The sequence below is a fragment of the Impatiens glandulifera genome, chromosome 5 (genome assembly GCF_907164915.1).
Source record: "Impatiens glandulifera chromosome 5, dImpGla2.1, whole genome shotgun sequence".
NCBI classification, from domain to species: domain Eukaryota; kingdom Viridiplantae; phylum Streptophyta; class Magnoliopsida; order Ericales; family Balsaminaceae; genus Impatiens; species Impatiens glandulifera.
The window spans coordinates 29582215-29604947 of NC_061866.1; the positions used below are offsets into that span (position 1 = coordinate 29582215).

A 22733-nucleotide genomic window follows, 5' to 3' on the forward strand; every position below is an offset into this window, starting at 1 on the left:
CTTTTGTCTTGTGAGTGTTTTGGTGAATGTTCGCTTCACTTAAATACTAGTTTGAGGAATATCCTATTGTCCAGATATTAAGTGGGATGATATCTATTAACTACAGAATAAATATGTATTGCATGAATTAAGCATGTTTGCAGTATAGGGTGTTGGTCATAGGCCTGGACTGTGAAAGATATCATCAAATCTTCACGTCTTTTTAGGTGCGACCAGTTTACTTTGAAAGGGCAATGTTTCAGAACAGATATCTTTAAACACTGATAATTGTTCCACTTCTGTTTGAAATTTAAATAATCTAAGATAGCCTGCTTCCAAACCGGTCAGTTATCAGTTGTTCATCCCGATGCGGTTATTTGGTGCATGCACCAAGTAGCCGGTCGGTTTACTCTATCTGATGAACTGAGCAGTTCTTCCATAAGTATCTTGAAAATTTGAAGTCCAACAGTTTAGGAGGAACTACCGGTTTATCTGTCCGAACCGGTTTCCCTTTAAGCATCCTTAGGAAGGATCTGACTAATGTCGGTTAAACCGAGAGTAAGTCTGAATTGAGAGAACTTAGCTTCCTGTAGAGGCTTCGTGAAGATATCGGCTACTTGTTGATCAGTCGGTACGTATTCCAGCCGGATATGCTTCAGCGTGACATGTTCCCGGATGAAGTGGTGCCGTATGTCAATATGCTTGGTCCTAGAGTGGAGAACCGGATTATAAGTTATTGTTATGGCACTCGTGTTGTCACAGAAGATCGGGGACTCTTCGGCTGTGACACCGAAGTCCTTCAGCTGTTGTTGTATCCAAAGGAGTTGTGAACAACAGCTTCCTGCCGCCAGGTATTCAGCTTCTGCGATGGATGTGGCCACTGACGTCTGTTTCTTGCTATGCCATGAAACAAGCCGGTCACCTAGGAACTGACATGTTCCGCTGGTGCTTTTTCTGTCGATCTTACAGCCTGCATAGTCTGCATCCAAATAGCTCGTTAGATTAAAGGACGAGTCCTTTGGATACCACAGACCGAAATCAGATGTGCCCTTTAGATACTTCAGTATCCTCTTTGCGGTTGTGTAGTGGGATTGTTTTGGATTTGCTTGGAATCTCCCCCACACACCGACTGCGAACAGAATGTCCGGTCTACTCGCTGTTAAGTATAGGAGAGAACCGATCATGCCCCGATATGCGATCTGGTCTACCGATTGGCCCTCATCATCCCTGTCCAATTTAATCGATGAGCTCATTGGAGTAGCCGCTGAGGAGCATGTGTCCATTCCAAACTTCTTTAGAAGCTCCTTGGTGTACTTAGGTTGGCTTATGAAGGTTCCTTCTTTGAGTTTTTTAACTTGAAGACCTAGGAAGAAACTTAATTCTCCCATCATACTCATTTCAAACTTGTCAGTCATCATTTTTGAGAATTTATCACATAGCTTAGGTTCGGTGGAACCGAAAATGATATCATCTACATAGATTTGAACAAGTAGGATATGTTCCTTCTTTTCAAATTTAAACAACGTTTTATCCACCGAACCGATGGTGAAATCATGTTGTAACAGAAATGCGGTTAGTGTATCATACCAGGCTCTAGGTGCTTGCTTTAGACCGTATAAAGTTTATTTAACCGGTATACATGGTTTGGAAATGCAGCGCTTTTGAAACCGGGTGGTTGTTCAACATACACCTCTTCACGTAGGTCACCATTCAAAAATGAACTTTTAACATCCATTTGAAAAACCTTAAAGTTTTTGAAAGCAGCAAAGGCTAGAAAAATTCTAATGGCTTCAATCCTAGCTACAGGGGCAAATGATTCTTCAAAATCAATGCCTTCTTCCTGTTTGTAACCTTGTGCCACTAATCTGGCTTTGTTCCTCGTGACCAAACCGTCCTCATTGAGTTTGTTTCTAAATACCCATCTTGTTCCTATGACCGATTGATCTTTCGGTCTAGGGACTAAGTACCAGACTTTACTACTCTCGAACTGGTTTAGCTCTTCTTGCATTCCCAAGATCCAATCCGGATCTGACAATGCTTCATCTATTCTTTTCGGTTCAATCTGGGATATAAACGCGGAATTAAAGTATCCTTCCAGAAGTTGACCCCTAGTTCGAACAGGTTCTGAAGGGTCACCTATAATTTGCTCAGGAGGATGTTTACTGTTTCTTCTGAGGTTCAGTTCAGGGATGTCTACCAAATTACCGTTTACTTGATCAAGGCTAGACATGTCGGTAGGCTGAACAGGGTTGTCAGACCGACCGACTTCCTCGGATTGGACCGAAGTGTCAGCTTCCTGTTGTGGAACAGCTTGATCCGGCTGGGTTTCAATGTTACCCATTTGGTCATGGACAAACCGCCTGAAGACCGGAATCTCATCTTCACTATTAGAATGGATATTGTTGTTTACCAATCTGTTGTGTAGATCAAAGCATGAAGCAGTATTACTTTCAACCGATTCATCGAAAACAACGTGAATTGTTTCCTCCATGGTTGAGGTTCTATTATTATACACTCTATATGGCTTACTCACTGCCGAATAACCTAGCATGATCCCGGTATTGGTTTTTGCATCAAAAGCAGTGAGTTGGGTTTTACCATTTATATGTATATAACACTTACAACCGAAAATCTTGAGGTACTTAAGTTTGGGAACCCTGTTAAAATAAACCTCATAAGGTGTTTTGTTATGAAACTTGTTAATTAGAGATCGATTTTGTGTATGACATGCAGTGTTGATAGCCTCAGCCTAAAATTTCTGAGCAATGCCCGAATCGGCTATCATGGACCGTGCGGCTTCCTTGAGAGTCCGGTTTCTTCTCTCGGCCAGACCATTTTGTTGAGGAGTCCTAGCACTAGACAACTCGTGTCTAATGCCGGATTCATCAAGATATGCGGTTAACGTACTATTGGTAAATTCAGTACCTCGATCACTTCGAATGCTATTAATGCGAGTTGATTTTTCATTTTGCAGGCGTTTAAGAAGTGTAATCAGGTTTGATGCGGTTTCACGTTTAGATGGTAGAAATATTACCCATGTAAATCTAGAATAATCATCAATAACTACCATGGTTTAAAGCATACCTCCTAGGCTAACAACCTGAATCGGTCCAAATAAATCCATGTGAAGAAGATCTAAACATCGGCTAGATTGTATATTTCCTTTACTCTTAAAGGTTGACCTAGTTTGTTTACCCATTTGACATGCTGAGCAGACCTTATCCTGATTAAATACTATATCAGGAATACCTTCAACTAGCTTTTTACCGCGAATGTAGTTTAAAGTTTTCATGTTTAGATGGTTTAGTCTCTTATGCCACAACCAGGTTTGATCAGTCTTAGCTATCATGCATATAGGATATTCTACTTTAGTTTTCCAGTCTACCTTGTAGATATTACCTATCATATTTCCGGTTAACAGTACAATGCCTTGAGAGTTCTTAACTAAGCATGCGTGTTTAAGAAATTCTACAGTATATCCAGCATCACACATCTGACTAATGCTAAGCAGGTTAAAGCGTAGGTTTTCAACTAAAAGTACATTATCAATAGTTAGGTTACCATGGACAATCTTACCCTTTCCCACAGTTCTACCTTTTGAGTTATCACCGAAGGTGATTAAAGCACCAGTTACTATTCTGATATCGGTTAGCAAATTGTTGTTTCCGGTCATGTGCCTGGAGCAACCGCTGTCCAAGAACCATTCAGAGTTTCCTAGCCGTTTCTTTGGATCCTGCAAAATATACATATTTACAACTGTTTGGTACCCACATTTACTTGGGTCCACATGCGATTAGTCCCTTGGGTATCCAAACCTTGACAAACCGGACAGTCTTCTTTGCTAGGGTTTTAACCATCCTTTTGCCACTCGGTCTCGTGTATCTCGGTTTTTCTACATAGGTCTTAAATGGTGGTGATCTTCGGTTTGGTGATCTTTGGTTTGACTTATGCGGTTCAGGATAGGCTTTCATATATTTGAGGATTTCGGCTTTTCTTTTTACGGGATCAAGCCACTTTTCAGAGTCGGTTGGACCAACATAGTCGTATTTTAGCTTTTCTTCCCTATAGTATGCGGTCAACTCTTCTTCAGCGGTCTAGGAGCTTTTAAGGAATCTTATAAGGGGGAGGTTACTTCTTGTAAACCTTACTTTCTCTACGGGTTTTTGGTCTTTGGAGCTATCCTCTGTGTATCCTAGGCCGAACTTGCAACGGGGATGTCTGTAATGACTACACATTTTCTTTACTATATCACTAGATCTCTTATATGCAGCCATCTTGTATTGGAGTCGGGCATTTTCTTCCTCGGTTAGTTCTCTAGCCGGTTCACTAGGCTGTTCGGTACTAAGTGGTGGTTCAGGTTCTAACTTGGTTTCTAAGGTGGAGGTTTCATCAGGTTTTATGATCTCCGGTTCGGTTATAATGGGTACTTCTAGTTCTGTAGGAATGGGTACTATAGGATCGGTTCTAATGTTGAGGTGCTTAGGTAGCATGGCTAGTAGGTTCTTATACTCTTCTACCATGTCATTCAATGCATTATATAACTCATCTTTAGTAAATTCTTCACAAGGAGAGTCAAATACCTGTTCCTCGTTTTCCATGAGACATGTGAGTTCATCATCACTGTCACTGTGAGCCCATAAGCTTCCTCCATCATCGGCTATCAGTGCTTTCGGTACCTAATTTCCTTCACCGGTTTGTTGATAATTGTTTCGGTTATCTTGGATATCCTGTTTCTGGGTATCCCTCCTCGGTTTCCTGCATTCCCACTTAAAATGTCCCAAACAGTTACAGTTATAACACCTTACATTGGATTTATCACCATAGTATTTGTTTGTCGGTTGGCTTCTTTTCATGAATCTCCCAAACTTCTGTGCAAGCATTGCCATGGCATCCTCGGTGAACTGTTCGGCGGTTCTGATCGGTGCTGGTGCAGGAGCAACCAGTTCTATGGGTGTGATCAATGCTCTAGTTGAGGTTGAGGCCGAAACCTCTTCTTCAGTTCTAGAACTCATTTCAAACTCATATGCCTTAAGATCTTCGAATACATCGTGTAGTTTCATCTTATGTAGGCTCTTTGATTCCCTCATTACCATTGTCTTTATGTCCCAAGCACTTGGAAGAGATCTCAAAGCCTTCATAATGACCTCTTTGTTGTCATACCTCTTGCCAAGAGTTGCTAGCTCATCTAACACACCAGTGAACCGGTCACTGTACTCCTTCATTGTTTCTCCCGGTTTCATTTTGATGCTTTCAAACTTCTGTGTAGCCACCATTATCTTGTTTTCCTTTGTTCTTTCATTACCCTCAAAGATCTGGATAACCGTGTTCCATGTCTCCTTCGCGGTTTTACAGTCTCTGATCTTGCAGTATGTGTTTCTGTCCACACTGTTGGAGATCCGGTTTCTAGCATGATTATCCAGGTTGTTTCTTCTCCTATCTTCAGCCGTCCATTCCTTTCTGTCCTTATCAATGAATATCGGTCCTTCTGTCAGAATGGACTCCATTTCATCATCCAAGGTGATTAAGTGCAGGTGCATGCGTGCCTTTCAGTTGGCAAAGTCATCACCTTCTAGCATTGGAGGCCTATCCTGAAACATGCTTGCTTGAGTATTGAAACTAACTGCTCTGATACCAATTGTTAGGATCTAGATAGCCGCTGGAGGACCGGGGGTTGGACCGGTTAGCGGTTCTCACTCGGAGGGTGGTGATTAATCCGGTTAGAGATTAACACCGGGGTTTCAATACTACACAACCTGTCACAAACTCTTGAACTAGGTTCAAGCGCGGAAGAGGTTTGCTTTCAGGTTGAAGCGGCACACTTGTATAATAGGCAGAACCGGTTTCGGATGATGAGGGTTTAGAAATTGATGGGTCGGTTTCGGTAACCTGGTGATTCGGCTTGGATAAAGTTAAGTCAGTTATAGTGGTACGGATCGGTTAGATAATGGAACCAGCAGAAAGTAAATGACAAAACAGATTTTATGGATGTTCGGAGATAAAACTCCTACGTCACCCCTTCCTCTCGAAACCGCGAGAAGGATATTCACTAAGGAATACAAGTACAATCCGATCGAGACTTATTTCCTGATCGATGACACCCTTACAATTTACACCGAAATTGTAAGACACACACTTTAACTTTTGCACTTAGGCTTTCTTAGAACAACACAGTCTTATCACTTGTAGAGTAAATGCTCTTAGAATTTCTCACTTTTCTCACTGTGTGTCGCTTGTCCCTTGTGTCACACCTTTACTCTTCTTCAACTGCCCCTTTTATAGGTGAAATATGCCAACGGTCATATTTCACTACCTTGAATCTGATTGGCTGAGCAGGGGTGCAGATGTTCAGTGATTCAGTGATTCAGACCCTGCGGTCATCTTTTCAGACCTGACGGTCAACCTCAGACCTGTCGGTCAATCTCAGACCTGGCAGTCTGTTCTTCCGGTATGTAAGACAAACCTGCTAGGTTTGTCTTTTACTCAATGTAGACACTGTCTGTTAGACAGTTGTCTGTACTTGGAAGATCTCCTTTCTGACTTATCCCGAAGTGGAAAGATCCTATAGGACTGTCTTCTGCAGCCTGCAGACTTTCCTCAGACTTGTATGAATATGGTATCATTCTCAACAGATACCCGAATTGTCTTCTTGTACTGGTCGGTCATTCGACTTAACCGGATGGCTTCCGGTACGAGTGATGTAACCGGACTTCTTCCGGTTATTCCTTTGCCTTGTGGCTGGTCGACTGTCTGATGTTTCCAGTTTTAAGCTTTGGCCGATCCTTTCTTTGTGCGGTTATATTCCAAGTGTTCCTGGTCGGTTTAATGACTTGACCGACTAGTTTGCTTTAGCCGGTTCTTTTGTTTGTCCGGTCCGGTTCCTTGTTCCTGCATGGAATATTTATTTAAGTTAGGTTTATGTGAACCGGTCTAATTTTATCTAACACTAAATTTTGCTAATAAATTTAGCGAACAACGAGATATCTGATCGCATGTTATTTGCAAGATAAATTTGATCTGTTCATTTAGATTAACAAATATAAAATTGTCATAAATTTGGTTTCATCGGTTTGAGATTATTTTAGTAGGTTTGAGGATGTATATCTTTCAATTTGAATGAAAAAGTCATTATAACTCAATCTATATATATATAGATAAAAAAAAACTTAATTATTTTAATATATAACAAAATAAATATAATTTACTAATAGATTTCTTTTCTAAATAAAATTATTAAAAACTAGTTTTTATCATCATCACAATCATAATCACTTTTTAAAAATAGTCAAATTATGAAATGAAAATAGTTTTCTTTTCATTTTGTAATTTTTTTATTTATTAAATTAAATAAAAAAAATAAAATAAAAAATTTGAACAAAATAAATTATTTTTTATAAATTTTTAAATCAAGCTACAAAATAAAATAAAATTTAAAAATAATAATTCTAACCAATTAAAACTCAAATAACCTATATTTTCATCAAAAACTATTTTTAATAAAAATCCTCAAATATCCTCAAACAAGCTCCAAGAGCAATTCTGGTAAATTATTCCCCATTCAAGCCTAGTATAGGTATGTATTTGAGTATCAACTAGTTAAGCTAATCTGCTAAATTACAAGTTTTACAACTGAAAAGCTGATTATTACATGTTATAGATTAAAAAACATGAAAACGATGAGTATAAATGTAATGCTGTTTTAGAACATCTTCCCGGTTCCTTCCTTACGAGGTGTAAGTTCAGCTATATCCATCCTCCGCCAATTCTGAACAAGAGATGACAACTCCTGGGACTTATCATACAGCCCGAGCAGTCCACCAGTATGCATGAAGAGAACTTTTCTTCCCTCCCATTTTGCTGGATTATTCGCCATATCATTTATCATCCCATAGGCGGCTTTCCCACTGAGAACAGGAAGCAATGTAAAAAATCAACATGGGTTTGTTTTGTTTGATCATTCAGGGGAAAATATATATAAAAAATGTGTGTAGCTTTGAACTATCAAAGGAATTAGTAATAAATAAACAACTTCTACTTCCATTTTCTCCTTGGAAGTCATTGTTTCTTCTATTTAAAAATTAATTTATGAACTTGTAAGCAATCATCAGATTTGGTCATACTGAAAGGAGCAAGGAAGAAGGGTGTACACCAGATCACAAAAGATTTCTTACAAATACAACCACTCTTTGTTTCTCATCTGATTCCTACTGCTTAAGCGATTTAAAGAAAATTGTACTTTTTATACATGTTAATACGTCAACAATTCCTATTTGTTTAGGGCGATAAACACCGTCTCATTAACTCTTCAATTTAATCATTCAAATCATATATCAAAATACTAAAACATCCTTTTTTAAGTTCTATTTATTATACACCATTAAAGTTTAAGGGTGTTTTGATAAAAGTACCCAAATAAACTGTTTTCTGAAAAGTTAGATCAAACAAGATTCTTTACCCATAATCTTTTTTTTTGCATAAAACCAAGAAACAAGCTCCTAGTCCTCCATAAAAAACTTAATGTTGAATTATCAAACTAGGTATATTCCATCTCTCTCCTCCTTGGAATTGATGCTCATTGTTTTGAACTCAATGTAATACTTTATTACACTCAATTTATTTCTTGTAGTCATTATATTTCTTTGATTGTACTCAATGTAATTGTATTGCCTATAAATTAGCCTCTTTTGTAATAGTTTAAACATCACAAAATATATCAATTTCTCCCTTCATTTTTCTACACTTAAGTCGTTTCCATAAATCTATTTACCCTAAAGCATTTATATATCAATAATTATCATTTAGCCACTTAATTAAACTTACCCAACAGTACTTGAAAACCTTAGCTATATATATACCACTAAAACTATCTGAACCAAAATTTTAAAGGACTCGCCAGGACAAGATTCGATGAACTGAATTGCATGTTGGGCATGTATAATCTATACAACTTAGCTTGAGGGGGAGTGTTAGAATAATATCCAGATTTATTAGATCAATCCTAATATAATTTGGATAAGTATTGAGGTTAATTATGAACTTAAGAAGTTATCTTTAAGTGGATAAAAAAGGACAACTATCGTAGAACTCCATGTGTATGTATTGTGTATTTAAAGGGGTTCATCCATTGAATACAGTACAACACAATTTTTTTTATTACTTTTCACAGTTCAAAAACAAACAAACCTGTAAACTGGGTCAAGTATAACCCCAGTGGTTTCAGCGATTTCCTTGACAAATTTAAGCTCATCAATTGTATTCAAAGCATAGCCTAGTCCTTTTGCCTGCAGAAAACATGGAGTTCTAGATCAGATGAAATCTTCTTAGAAGCCAGTCTTTGTCATATTTCTATGGTATCTAAGGTTAAAGAGGACCATATGCCTGTTGCCAAAAATGTGTTATAGAAGTTCTTATGCCAAAAGAGTGTTTATTACCAAATTATCAAGGAAAAAGAGCATAACATCATTTCTAAGTTCTCTAACTATGAAATACATCAATTTCAAATAAAGAAAGATATTAAAGCACCCAAGAAAGTGAAAAATGAAGACTATTGTCATGCCTTGGCAAAGATTCTTCACATACAAATTCTGATACTCGCCTTCAAAGTGATATATAGATGCTTTTTGGAAAAAAAGTGAAAACTATACTAAAAACTCTCATACATCTTGACCAAGCTTCATTGTGACTAATGTACCAACTCGTATTAAGTCCCTACTATAAGATAGGCAAAACAATCTCTTTAAGCTAACACTTTGTCATCTGCATCCTCTTTGTGTATATGGGAAGAAGGAAAACACTAATTTATCATTTGGCTTGATGAAGAATCACAAAAATTGATACTATTACTTAATGTTATCATATATAGATAGTTTCTACTATGTAAGTTAAGATATTCCAAATGAAACAATTTCTCTTTAATTTTCTACAACTTGGATATAACACTACAAATTCATACTCACTTGTATGAACAAAGAAGGCAGAGAGTGAGCTTGGGAATTTCGTCCACACACATCATTGTCCCAACTTAGATATGTAAAATTTGATTGAAATGTGAATCTTGAAGTTATGTTGGCAAGATTTTAAACAAAACAGTGTCCCAAATTTTGTTTCATCATTGTGTAAATCCAGGCATGATAAATTTATGTGCTCCAACTTGAGGAGTGTTAATGTAAGTGTCAATGTAAGATTTTGGCTTTTTGTACACTTTATATATAATTTCAATCTTGTTAATGAGAATAATCAAAATTTACCCTAAATTAGCTTTTTCTCAGTAACAAATATCTGAATTAATTTCATGTGCAATTGTTTAATCACCATTTTAGGCATAAGTTATCCAATAATATAACATTAAAATAACACCACACATACAGTTTTCTAAATCAACTCTATTATTGGATAACTTATGCCAAAAAACAAGATCAACTGCTCACATTTTGAATGTCAAGTATAGACCGTGAACTGATATTCCCTTGGAGACCATCAAGTAAGCCTTGGACATAGTTATAGAAATAATCAGGATCATCACATACAGAGAATCCATGAACCTGTCATCAAAAGTTCAATTATTACAATAATCTTTTATAGAAGCAAAAAGGTAAGAAGGAAGGAAATACATACTTTTGCCTTTAGCTTACTCAAAGATGATCCAAGAGCCAAACCAGCAACAGTACCTCCACTGGACACAAGATAATTTATATAAAGTGGAATTTACTCATAAGTTTAGTAGCATATGGAACAACTAGACAAGGCCTTGTTTAGCATAGGGCACTATAGCAATAGCATTATCAGTTGTTTGGTTATATATTTAGAGTTTGAGTTTTGGATTATTTATTTTTGGTTGAAGAGGTTTGTGGAGGAAAAGAGTTAGGTATGATACAGGCTGATGGCTAAAATAACTTCTTTTAAAGTTGGTGACTTGGTGCTTAAAAAAGGTTTATGTGTTTAAAGATCCAGACCAAAATGGATAACCCGAAAGAGGATTGGATTGGCCAAAATAACAAAGCTGGTGTTGGGTCAAAAGCACCACAAATCACTAGTCTACAGCCTAACAGAGTCAAAACATATCAGAGGTTGTATGAATCTACATGTGTTTTTTCAAGTGATAAAAGAGAGAATTTATTGACAAAAAGAAAGTCAGTGGACAAGGCCAATTGGTAGATCAAGGAAGATGTAACATTAATTCTCAAGAAGAATAGAGATGAGAAACAGAGAAAATATTTTGAAGGGAATTAGAACTTTTAATATTTCAGCATAAGAAATAAAAAGAGTAGAACTTGCTTAAATAATTCTCTAATCAGGCTCATTGTTTAAAGTCAAACTCCAAGTTGAGGACCTTTTTGAGTTGAGTTATTTTGGTGTCATTGTCTCGAGTGAGGATGTTGTTATCAACATAAATGGTGATAATAATGATCTTGTTGATTGGTGAGGTCTTAATAAATACGAAATGGTCATCATCGCATTGAGCATAATTTTGATTGGTGATTGATGCCACAAATTTACCAAACCATGACCGTGAAGATTGTTTTAGGTCATACAATGATTTCTTGAATTGGAAAACTCTGATTGTGTGGGCTATGCCAAGGTCAGACGAAATTTTATGTATATTTCGTTTGCATGATCGTCTTTTAAGAGGGCCATTTTTACATCCAATTCATGCAGTTTCCACTCTTTGATAACAGCCAAAGAAAATAAGATATTAGAGGTGTTTTTTATTTTCCGAAAAGGAAAAAAACTTGTATTAATATTAGTGGTGTTGAGTTTGGCTAATGTGCCAAAGGTTTCAAGATAGTCAATCCCATAAGACTAAGGAACTTTTTGCCACAAGACATGCTTTGAGTCATTCAGCTGAACCATCAGCCTTAAGTTTGACTTTAAAAATCTATTTGCATCCAATTTCCTTTAACATTATACCATGGTAGTCACATATGATGATTGACTACGAGATGTCTGATTGGTAGAGGTGAAGTATACAAAGATTCTGCAAGTAACCAAGATAGTTTGACGAGGAGAATATATTTGAGGCCTCTCGCCAGAACAATTATTCCATAGTCTATGGTCATTGCAATTCTATGAGAAAATAGTTTTTTTAACCTATAAAATAGAGCAATTGATCCTCATGGCAATAAGTAAATTACTTGGATTGGGTGCGAGTTATCGGTCCAATGGGAGTTCACACTTTTGAGTCTATACCCTGAACCAAGTCAGTATACACAACGTGGAAGGACACAAACAACTAATTGCGAACATGTTGGACAAATTTTGAAAATAGACTGACCAAAATCCTGGTTAATTCAGGGATCATAATTTCGAGATGTGGTTCATGATTCGTTCTATAAATTAAGAGTTAATTATAGATGGTCAACATAAACCGGAAATGTAATGGGTGACAGCCAATTATCGTGATTTCGTAAAAAGAGAATGGAATGATATTGCAAACATATAATAAAGATTGAAATAAGAGTTGTAAAAATGATACAAATTCAAGAGTTAAACTCAAGAAGAACCTATTAATCACAAGAGTTGGGACCGTAGTCGTTGCGGACCAAAGAGGAGATGAATTTTTAGGTCTTGCCAAACGAGCTTAGACATAATAAACAGATACAAGATCAAAGCAGGAATTCAAGAGCTAATTCTAGTTCTAAAAGTTGAGAACTGCACAATTTTAAATATATGAGATCAAGAGAAGGATGACCTATTGGGTCGACCGACCCATTAAAGGCTTTTAGGGTTTTGAGGTGTGAACTCACGTGTAAGCCCCTAGATAAGCATAACACACATCCTATGGAAGGTGAAACATTTCCAAGTGACAGTTGCCCGAAGAATGCGTGGTAGCCAGTCACAGACGCGGATAGCGGGATCTGGGTCTCCTCTCTCAAATACAACAATAGGCATTGCGTTCCTGACCTCCAACTCTCGTCCTCTGTCCCGATCGCACCGATCCCAGACGGCAACCCTGAGTCAACTAGCGGACTCGGTTGCATTTGCATCACAATAGCAAGTAACGCGTCTGGAGCATATCCTAGAAAGAGTTTTTCGGGGTTTTGTGTTATGATATATTTGATTGTTGATTGAAAGCGGTGATAGTACGTAGTGGATATCACGTCTCGTAGCTTAAGGAGCTTAAGTTGGTTGAAACGGGATTTCACGTGGATTTTCGTTGGAGACAACACATGTGGGTTGTTGTCGGTCTGCATAAAGTTAGGATCTGGCTTCTGGAGAATCCCCGAAATAGTTAGGCGAACAAATTCAAAATAAAGAGGTATTTCTATGATCAGTGGCTCAAATAAGATCATAATGGCGTGAAATAAACACTTTGCATGCGAGGCATGTTAACCTAGTTTCCTTACAGGGTGTTGATGAACATAGAAGAAAATAGGATCATACATACTACAAATTATAAAGGAAATTAGGAGATTTTATGTCATCCTATATTTTGATTCTTCTAACAATATATATGTAACGTTACAAGTGAATGAATGGCTGAAAACTATAACTCAAATTCACAATTCAAACTTGTAATACCATAAGTAGATAAGACACATTTGTGTAGACCTATGGTTCCCCTAGTTGTTTGAATAGACAAAGTAAACAATGTAATACAAAGAGTGTAACTCATTAGTTAAAACTTAAGCAACTGTTTTGCATTATTAGCTTAATCAAAGAATAATGTGCAATTTACCCTTTTTGTTTTGGATTTCTCTATTCAGTCATTTCACAACAAAACGAAAATGTTAATTGCAAATTAGAATTTGGGATATTTTATTTGCTTCACAGTTAATTTCTTCATTCAATAGCTTATGCTGTTGAATTTAATTTTTGACAAGATTGGATAAATTTATAAGAAATGGAAAACAATTATGAAATATAAGACATAACTGAAAAGACAATAGTTCTTATTATGGTAACCACACCTGCCACATGCCACAACAATGTCATCAAATTTTGCAGTATGTAGTTGTTCCTCAATCTCTCTTATTGCCTCAAGATATCCCCTGAAATGAAAAGGTGATAATTATCCATTATTTCAAACCAAAATTATCAAAATGTGAATACCTTACTTGCCTACTCAGCATTTCTTGTTATTTCGCAATGATGTATGGGGTTCCTTCAAGGTTAAGTCTCTCATGGGTGCTAGATGGTTTGTTTCTTTTGTGGATAATCATATATACTGGACTAAGAGTTGTTTCTCATAAAATAAAAAATCAAAGTGAATCTCATCATCCAAAAATTCCACAAAATGTGACAAGTATAGATACATCCAATTTGCAAGAGAATTCATGTTTAATGGTCTCATAATTCTCTAATCAGGCTCATTGTTATATGCAACTCTATGGGAACCCATTAGAATCATGGAGGCTCATTGGATTTATGTACGATGATAAGTCTTAGAAACAATCGAACCTCAAGGATAAAGGACAGTGTACTAAACAGGCAGTAAGAAGGATTCTCTGACAACAAAGAAATAAAACTGACTGGTAATATAAGAAGATCGACATGGCCATACAAAGAATAGTATTGTCCATAACCTGATTAGTAGAAAATGTCATCTATTATCATATAAGAATCAAATAAATAATGTATCCATTCTTTTTCAACTTCTACCAAAGTATCACAAGAATTCTGGCTAGAAGAAGTAATAAAGATGTTCAAAGACATATGTGGTCCTATTAATAATAGAACACATCCAATTTCAATTATTTTGCAAAGTTATTTAGAATAAAGAAAATATGATACACCTTGGAAACTGGTACTTTGGCACAATCTTGGAAATCGCCAAAGTTAAAACTGAAAGTGATATTTTTTTTTTGTTTGGTAAGCTTGTTTTTGGATCATGATCCATATTCCAATGTTATTTTGTTACCTGTTTTTAAAAGGTATAATACAGTATATTTAAGAAAATTTTAGTAGATAATATGGCCTCAATTCCTCCTACTTTTCAACTTTCATTGAACATCATTTGGTCAAATAATGAAAATCTAAAAGATGAGGGAAACAAAGAAAACTGAGGCACTATACTTCTTACCATGTACCCAAGGAATTTGATCCACCTACAGGTATTACATATGGGTTTCTTCCTTCTTTAATCAATTTTTCTTTTAGCAAATTTGTAAGGACCTGAAAATCACAGGCAAGAAAATTATAATCTCCAACTTCAGTAATTAATGGGCATTATAAGATCTTATCCATGGTCATGATGCATGGAAGATATACTGATAGCTCCATATTGAGAATTAGGAAAATTAAGAAGACGGGTTGGGAGGATATAAAAGAATAATATAGAAGAGAAGAATGAAGTCTAGGTATTTCGAATTCTCTTGTCACTCAGCTGCCAAGAATGGTACATTTTCTGTATTATGTACAAGCAACTTCTATTCATAATATCATATAGATGAATGAACATCTCAGATTCAAGTGATTATGCTTCATATTAAAAATCAATAATAACATACCAGGCTTCCAATTTGTGCATACTCTTCTTTTGAGACAAGATCAATATGTGCTCCAACCAATCGCTCCACCAAGATATTACCTGTTAAGCCAGGATCTTTGTCCACAAGAACCTATAAACCAAGTTAGAATTCAATTCACAATAGAAAATAACTAATAATAATCCCATTTACCTTTGAGGTACGCAGGATAAGAAAACAGTCCAAATTCAAATATTTAGCTGCAACTGCAGTTGCTCGGCAATGATTGCTTTGGATGCCTCCAATGGTTATAATGCAATCGGCTCCTTGTGCTACCGCATCTGCCAACAAGAATTCTAGTTTCCTGACCTTGTTACCACTTAATTGCATTCCAGAAAGATCGTCTCTCTAAATAGTTTCATTTTTAGTATGAGTATATAGATAAGAAGATCTTGAAGAACATGATAAAGCAAAATCAACTAGTTACCTTCAACCAAACTTCAGTTCCCTTGGGCAAATTAGGAAGGTTCCATTTGTGAATTGGTGTGGGAAACTAAAAAAAAAAAAGAAGAAGAATAAATCAGTAATCGAAGGCAATCACTCTGATAAACAAAATTGCATAAAGAAGAGAAAGAGAGATACATGGCCAAGAGAGAAGATCTGTGATGGAGTTGGTCTTAGATGAGAGGCCCAGGAAGGAGGAGTATAGGGTTTGCAAGTAAGGAAAGTGAAAGGGGTCTGATTGTTGTGGAATTGATGATCGGTGGGGGATGATTCCATATCCTGTTCAGGTCGAGATAAAACGCAGCGGCAGGGAAGTGGGTGGCGATGAATTTGGATCAAATTTGCTTTACTCAGGGAGGTAGAAGAAGGGGAGACTAGACGCGCTTCATGGCTACTACCAAAGAGATACTTACTAGTGGATATGTTACAGGTGAACATGCTCTGTTCTTTTATCGGTCTGTGTTTCTTTTGAATATAAGTTGTCGTCACTACTGAGACTCAAACGGAGTAAGTGAGAAAGGAAAGAAGAGCTTAATGTATTTTATTGGGGAACATTAAATTGGATCAAATGCAAAAAAGAAAAAAAAAAAGAAGTGCTTTATTTGCTACAAGTGAAAGCGCATCAAATTAAATGAAATTAGATGCGTGGGTGACATTTATTTATTTTTGGACGAAAATGCCCGTATTGAATCACGCAACCTCCAATTCCAGTTGCGTAACGCAACTGAGTGCATTGTGAAAAGTTCATAATGCCATTGTTATATAATTACAAAAATTTCATTTTCCCATTTTCTTTTCTTTTCTTTCTTCCATGTTCTCTCTCTTCACGTCCCCTTCTCCCTTCTCCTCATTCTCTCTAAAAAGAAGACGGTCAGAATCCTAGCGAAGAACGTCGGAATCCCAACGAAGGCAAGCAACCATGATGTCCGCTGCAACTAGTATGCTTCCTTTGTCCTTCACTTATTGTTTATTTCTTTCTTTGAACGCATTGTTGGTTAGGTTTAGGGTTTAGGGATTGATTGGGTAAATGTCACCGTTGCGGCGGATTCCGGGTGCGTCTCGCGAATGCGGGTGCATCTCACGAATGCGGGTGCGTCTCGCGACCAGACCATTTATGGTTAGTAATTGTATTTTAATTTTACGGTTGTGTCTCGCGATTGATAATATCATTGTTTTCAATTGCAGCTGAAGTATTTGCTGACGTATTTGTTGTGTATAATGGAGAGTGAAAATTGTAGCTGATGGTTCTAGGTCTTTCGGTGCAAAATCATGCAAAACTTTGGATATACCCCAATATACTACATTTTCCGAATTAGTTGATATCATCTATGAGAAGATTAACGTGCAAAAGTCTACATATGATTTAGTGATTGAAGTCATGTATGATGTTTCGCCAAAACTTCCTCCTGTTGTTATTGATGGAGATTTTGATTTGGGCATCTATTTATCACGGTTGATTTCGGGTCGCACTTCGTCACCACTGTGTGTCTCTGTAGTAGAGAAGTACCCAAGTCAAGGTAGTGTACTACCACTACTTACTCAAAAAACTATACCTGAAGTTGTTTCTCAACAGATTGTATTTGAAAGTGAAAATGAAGGAGGAGAAGGAGGAGAAGATGAACGGGCTCATCATGACTGATTAATTATGAATGGGTTAGTGACTTTAATTATGAACGGGTTAGTGACTTGCAAGCTACTACTAGTGCCGCACCAGCAATTGCACGTACGCCGCACCGATCATCAATACCTACACCATCTAGTGCAAAAACATCAATGTGTACACCATTTAGTGCAAGAGCATCAATGGGTACACCATTTAGTGCAAGAGAATCAATAGGTACACCATCTAGTGCAAGAGCATCAATGGCTACACCATCGACAAACCCGATAGACCCAACAGACCTATCACCGACAGACCCCTCATTTGCCTTGGCTTTAACTAGTGAAACCGCATTGGAAGTCTGATAGGATCGGTGTAATCGATAGAGACGGGGGTCTGACTATTGATGACGACTCCGGATAAACGATTTGATAGAAATCCTGTTAGGGATTTAAATCACTTTCTATTCTTCATAAACCCTTGCAAACTCTTGAATGATTTAAGTGCGGAAACGTTTGCTCATGTTTGAAGTTAAGAACCAAAGAATGTGACAGAATGTAAATAACACAGCAGTTTGTTTATGGATGTTCGGAGCAAAACTCTCATACGTCACCCCTTCTTCCAATCACCGAAAGAATTCACTGTACGTTTCTCAAGAATCAAATATAGTTGCACGATTAGCTCACTATTGAACAGAACATACTCTGTTCAACTTACAATATAATGAAGTATGTCATTCAGCTAAACAATGCTTTGATTCTAACTCTCTTTTGATAAACACACAGTAAAGCAAGAAAGAAACTCTTTCGTATATCAACTTGTATGTTCGCGTATAATTCTCTGAGTATCGATGGATCGATGATTCATCCGTTGTCCTTGAAGATCTTTAAATAGAGAGCAGGTACCAATGGTCGAATTTCCCATAATCACACGTGACGAGCTTCCATTGGAATGCCTCCATAGTACACAACAGACTCTGAGTACCAGGATCGTGGCCGTACCAATCTGGTAGTGCGCCAAATATTATTCTAGGATATTCCTACAAAAAACAAGTAGTGGAAAGAATATTTGATTACGTGGCATTAATCAATTGGTTGCAACTGGCAGTCGTACTGATCTTCACTAGAAAGTGGAGCAGGAGTAGCATACAACTAGTTGATCGTGGGTAGACGGGTGCTAGCTTCAAGCAACTTCTTTAAGCATGACATTAGACATTTTTCACTTAGACTGACAAGTCTAATGAAATTAGACGCCCACGTCTAATAGCGGGATCCATTAGACCACCTAGTCTAATGGAATTAGACGACACGTCTAATTACGGTTCCCTTCAGACTAATCTGAAGGAGTTAGACTGCACGTCTAACTACGCATCCCTTCAGACTATTCTGAAGGAGTTAGACTGCACGTCTAACTTTCATCTGTTAGACTGCACGTTTAACTACGTATCTATTAGACTGCACGTCTAACTATGCATCCCTTCAGACTAATTTGAAGGAGTTAGACTGCACGTCTAACTTTTATCTGTTAGACTGCACGTCTAACTTTTATCTGTTAGACTGCACGTCTAACTTTCATCTGTTAGACTGCACGTCTAACTACGTATCTGTTAGACTGCACGTCTAACTGCGTCTGTTAGACTGCACATTTAACTCAATGCATCTAATGGCTAATCAGTCTAATGAACCTCATTCAAACTTAGTCTAATATAATATGTTTTCGATACACCTACACCAAAAACGATTAGACGGCTTAAATTAAGTTTTATACACACTCATCATCAAAATTCCAATAGTCAAAATATTTTGACACTTAGTCAAAATAATTTGACCCAACAATTTCCCCCTTTTTGATGATGATGTTAAAACTTTGCATAGATAACAAGATAAACATCCATCATATAAAAGAAAGAGTTAAACTTGTTCACCAATCTTACAGAAACACTTTCCAAAAACCAATATTAAGAAACCAAATTCAAAGAACCAAGTTCATAAACTAATAGAAGATAGTTTAAGAGATCATTGTTCTTCCCTTTTCACGAGTGGGTCGATTGGCAAGTGAGATCCTTCATAGCTGAGTTATTCACCAGTTAGAAGGTTATGAAAGGGAGGGAGAGAATAGCCACCACGACTAGTTCCACCACTTCGACCACCACGATCGCCGCTGCGACCTCCGGTACTTCTACCACCTCGATCGCTGCTGCGACCTCCTCCTCTTTTGATTGGTCTGTCGCTATTATCACCGGATGGCTTTCGCTTTGATCTGGTGCTAGTTGAAACACCACCACCTCTTCTTCCGCTATTGTCCTCTCCTTGAGTGATAAGGTTTTTCTCTTTCTCGGCAACAGCCTTAGCATCTTCTTCATCCTGAATCTTCCTTGCAAAGTAATCAACCTGTTCTAACCTTTCAGCATCAGCTCGGCTCATGTTACCTTGAATCTCAACCATTTGATCTCGAAGCAAGCTAATTCCATCCATAACTTCATTATGCATTTCAACGTTGTTTTCTCTTTCGTAGTTAAGCAACTCGCTTTGCTGTTTGAATAAATTCTTTTCAAATTTAGTGTATGACTTGTTGACGATATAAACCTCGTATGTGTTCTTCTTCAATGTCTGCTCCATCTCATTATGGGTTTTAAGAAGATCGGCAAATTCCTTCTTATTTGCTGTCTGATTCTTCATAATCTTCATCATATTTGATTGCATTTCAGCCATATTCCTCTGAAGTGTTCCCATTAATGCAGTCATCGACTTCATGAGCTTTGTACCACCAGCAGCAGATGATCCTTCATTAGATGAAATCTCTTGAGAATCTGCTGGAGCGGTCTGAATGAGACTTATATGGGTGTGAACTTGCATGGACTACTCGGGTCCATCATTCTCTGAATCATTTTCAGACCTTTCTTCTTCTTCTTCATCTTCCAAATTTTCTTCACATACTTTGTGAATCTTATCGGACACATCTCATAAATGATGATGAAAGTTGACAACATCATCATGAACATTCACATCAGTGATATTAGGGAATGGTCGATGCTTGAGAGATCCTGGAATGAGACATTGAGACAATGGAAGCCCTTCTGAAGATTCATCATTCTTGGTTTGTTCCCCCTCAAATGAGGAACTCTTTTCTGATTCCTTGTCTTTTGAGGGTTCCCCCTCAGATCTAGTTTCATCAGGCTGACTAACTTCAGCCTCCTTTTCTGGAGATGCCCCTGCTTTGAGAACAGGGGGCTCCAACACTTTCTCTTCTTGATTAATCAAATCTTGAACGGGTTCCTTAATACTTCTTTTTCTTCTATAATCGGGTTGGTTTGAACGGGTTCCACAGATTGCTCAATACAGGGTTAAGCCATTAGACGTTTTTCCTCAACTGAAAAACTTCATAGTTCTATAAGAAGAGTAACAACTTGCTCATCTTCATCAAAACCACGATCATCGATTAAATCCATAAGTTCACCTTCATCTGAAGAACTTCCAAATGGACTAGCCCCTAAGCAATTTGCTCCATGAACATACCTGGTAACTGTAGAGATGTAATCCTCCATAATCTCATCCAATCTTTTTAGAGCTTTTTTCTATGCCTTAGCACTTTTCTCAAGAGGTTTGAAATTGGCCCTTCTGGCTTGCAGAATCGGAAAGAGAGCTCTTCCTCTCAGATTTGCTTCAACTAGCTATTTCTCTTAAGAGTTTCATAAACCTCCGATGTCTTGGCCCATTTTAAGACTATCTTTTCATTGCTTACAAGCTTCAACCATTGACTACTTATGCTTTTTCCCTTGATGACCCCATAGTACTTGATAGACATTTTGTTCAAGACCCATGTATCAAATATCTCGATCTTTTCCGCAACAATTATGTTGGCCTGATCCATCATGAGGTTGACCATGCAGGTTGCTTCAGAAACATCCTCATTAAGATTTATTCCAACATCCTTCCCTTTTCTAATAACCTCAACAGGCTTTGGAGTGGGCCTTGTTACCCCAATTGTGATTCCAGTATCTTGTCTTGTGGAACGCATAATTTCGTGGGCAGTAAGAGATTTGACAAAGAGTCCCGGCGTAGGTTCGGCTGGAACAAGCTTTCCGGTCACTAAGGACTCTATTGGGACAGGATTTGAAGTAGGGGGCTTTACAACTGGTATAGAGATGATTTTTTCAGATACAAACACCAGCAGCAAGGGTAAGAACTGCACATTGCTCTAGTTCAAGAGACTCTGTAGCACCAGCGGCTACAAGATCGGGTTGACCGACAAGAGACAGAACCTTGTTAATATTTTCAGTATTTGGACTAACTGGCTCAACAGTTGGCCCAGCAGCAGATTCCTCAATAGGAATAAAAACAGACTTGTCTTGTTCCAACACAGGAACATTAAATTTAGGCACTTCGGCCTGAGATTGGGGAGGGGTTACCTTTGATGACGCTTTCACGGATTTAGACGTCCTGAGCGCCTTTAATTTATCTCCTCTTGAGACAGAGGACCTGGAGGGCTTTCTTAACTGACTCACAGCTGGAGACATGGTAGACATGAGAATGGTAGCAAGTTCGATTGAACCTTGCCTGACTTTGGAATAGACTATTCCAGAGTCCTTCTTCGAAGAACTCTTAAGACTAGTAGAACTAGCCTCTAATTCGTTGACAGTTTTAGATCTTTTGGCTCCTGTAGACAGGACATAAGCTGTTGGATGCTTGGAACGAGTAATAGACCTTCCTCCTATCTGTTGGCTTGATGGTCCCGAGAGCGATTCTTTGTTGTTCTTCATTCGGACGAGGGTGTTGGCAACGATGAAGACAGTGAACACCCTGGTAGAGTTGATCGACTCTAAATACCCCATGGGGACCCCTAAATGTTCCAACAAACGACTTAGTTGAGTACCAAAGCTCACACTTTCCTAGTTTTCTTGGTTAATGTTTGAGCAAAGGTTCAGGTACAAAGTTGAGGCCCAGTTGACCTGAATCCCTTTTGAGATAGTCGACACGTAGTCAAAACGATCTTGACCGTATAGATGGAAAGAACCCGCCTTCCCCTGAAGCGCTTTAGCCACCACATCATTTATAAAAATAAACTGGAGTTTTAGAGCCTTCTTACTCCCGTTAAGTCGAATCTCCGAGCCATTGGCAGAGAAAACCGTCTTTATCTCTGCCGTGACTTCCGATGGAAGATTCAAGTTGAATGTGTGTCCCTCCGACGAAAGTTCGAAGAACTCCGCATAGAATCCTTCGTTGAAGGAGACTTCGGTATCATTCACGGTT

At 37.8% G+C, this 22733-nt stretch overlaps 1 protein-coding gene across 1 annotated transcript; it reads right to left on the minus strand.

Moving 5' to 3' along the window:
* Positions 1-7513: 7513 nt before the first annotated feature.
* LOC124938194 (putative D-cysteine desulfhydrase 1, mitochondrial) lies at positions 7514-16386 on the minus strand. Its single transcript, XM_047478590.1, has 10 exons — positions 16023-16386; positions 15868-15933; positions 15594-15788; positions 15423-15533; positions 14996-15087; positions 13884-13964; positions 10591-10648; positions 10404-10517; positions 9160-9257; positions 7514-7880 (listed from the first exon to the last, which is right to left on the minus strand). The coding sequence occupies exons 1-10, from the start codon at positions 16320-16322 to the stop codon at positions 7676-7678; spliced, it is 1320 nt and encodes a 439-aa protein (XP_047334546.1). The 5' UTR covers positions 16323-16386; the 3' UTR covers positions 7514-7675.
* Positions 16387-22733: the final 6347 nt, after the last annotated feature.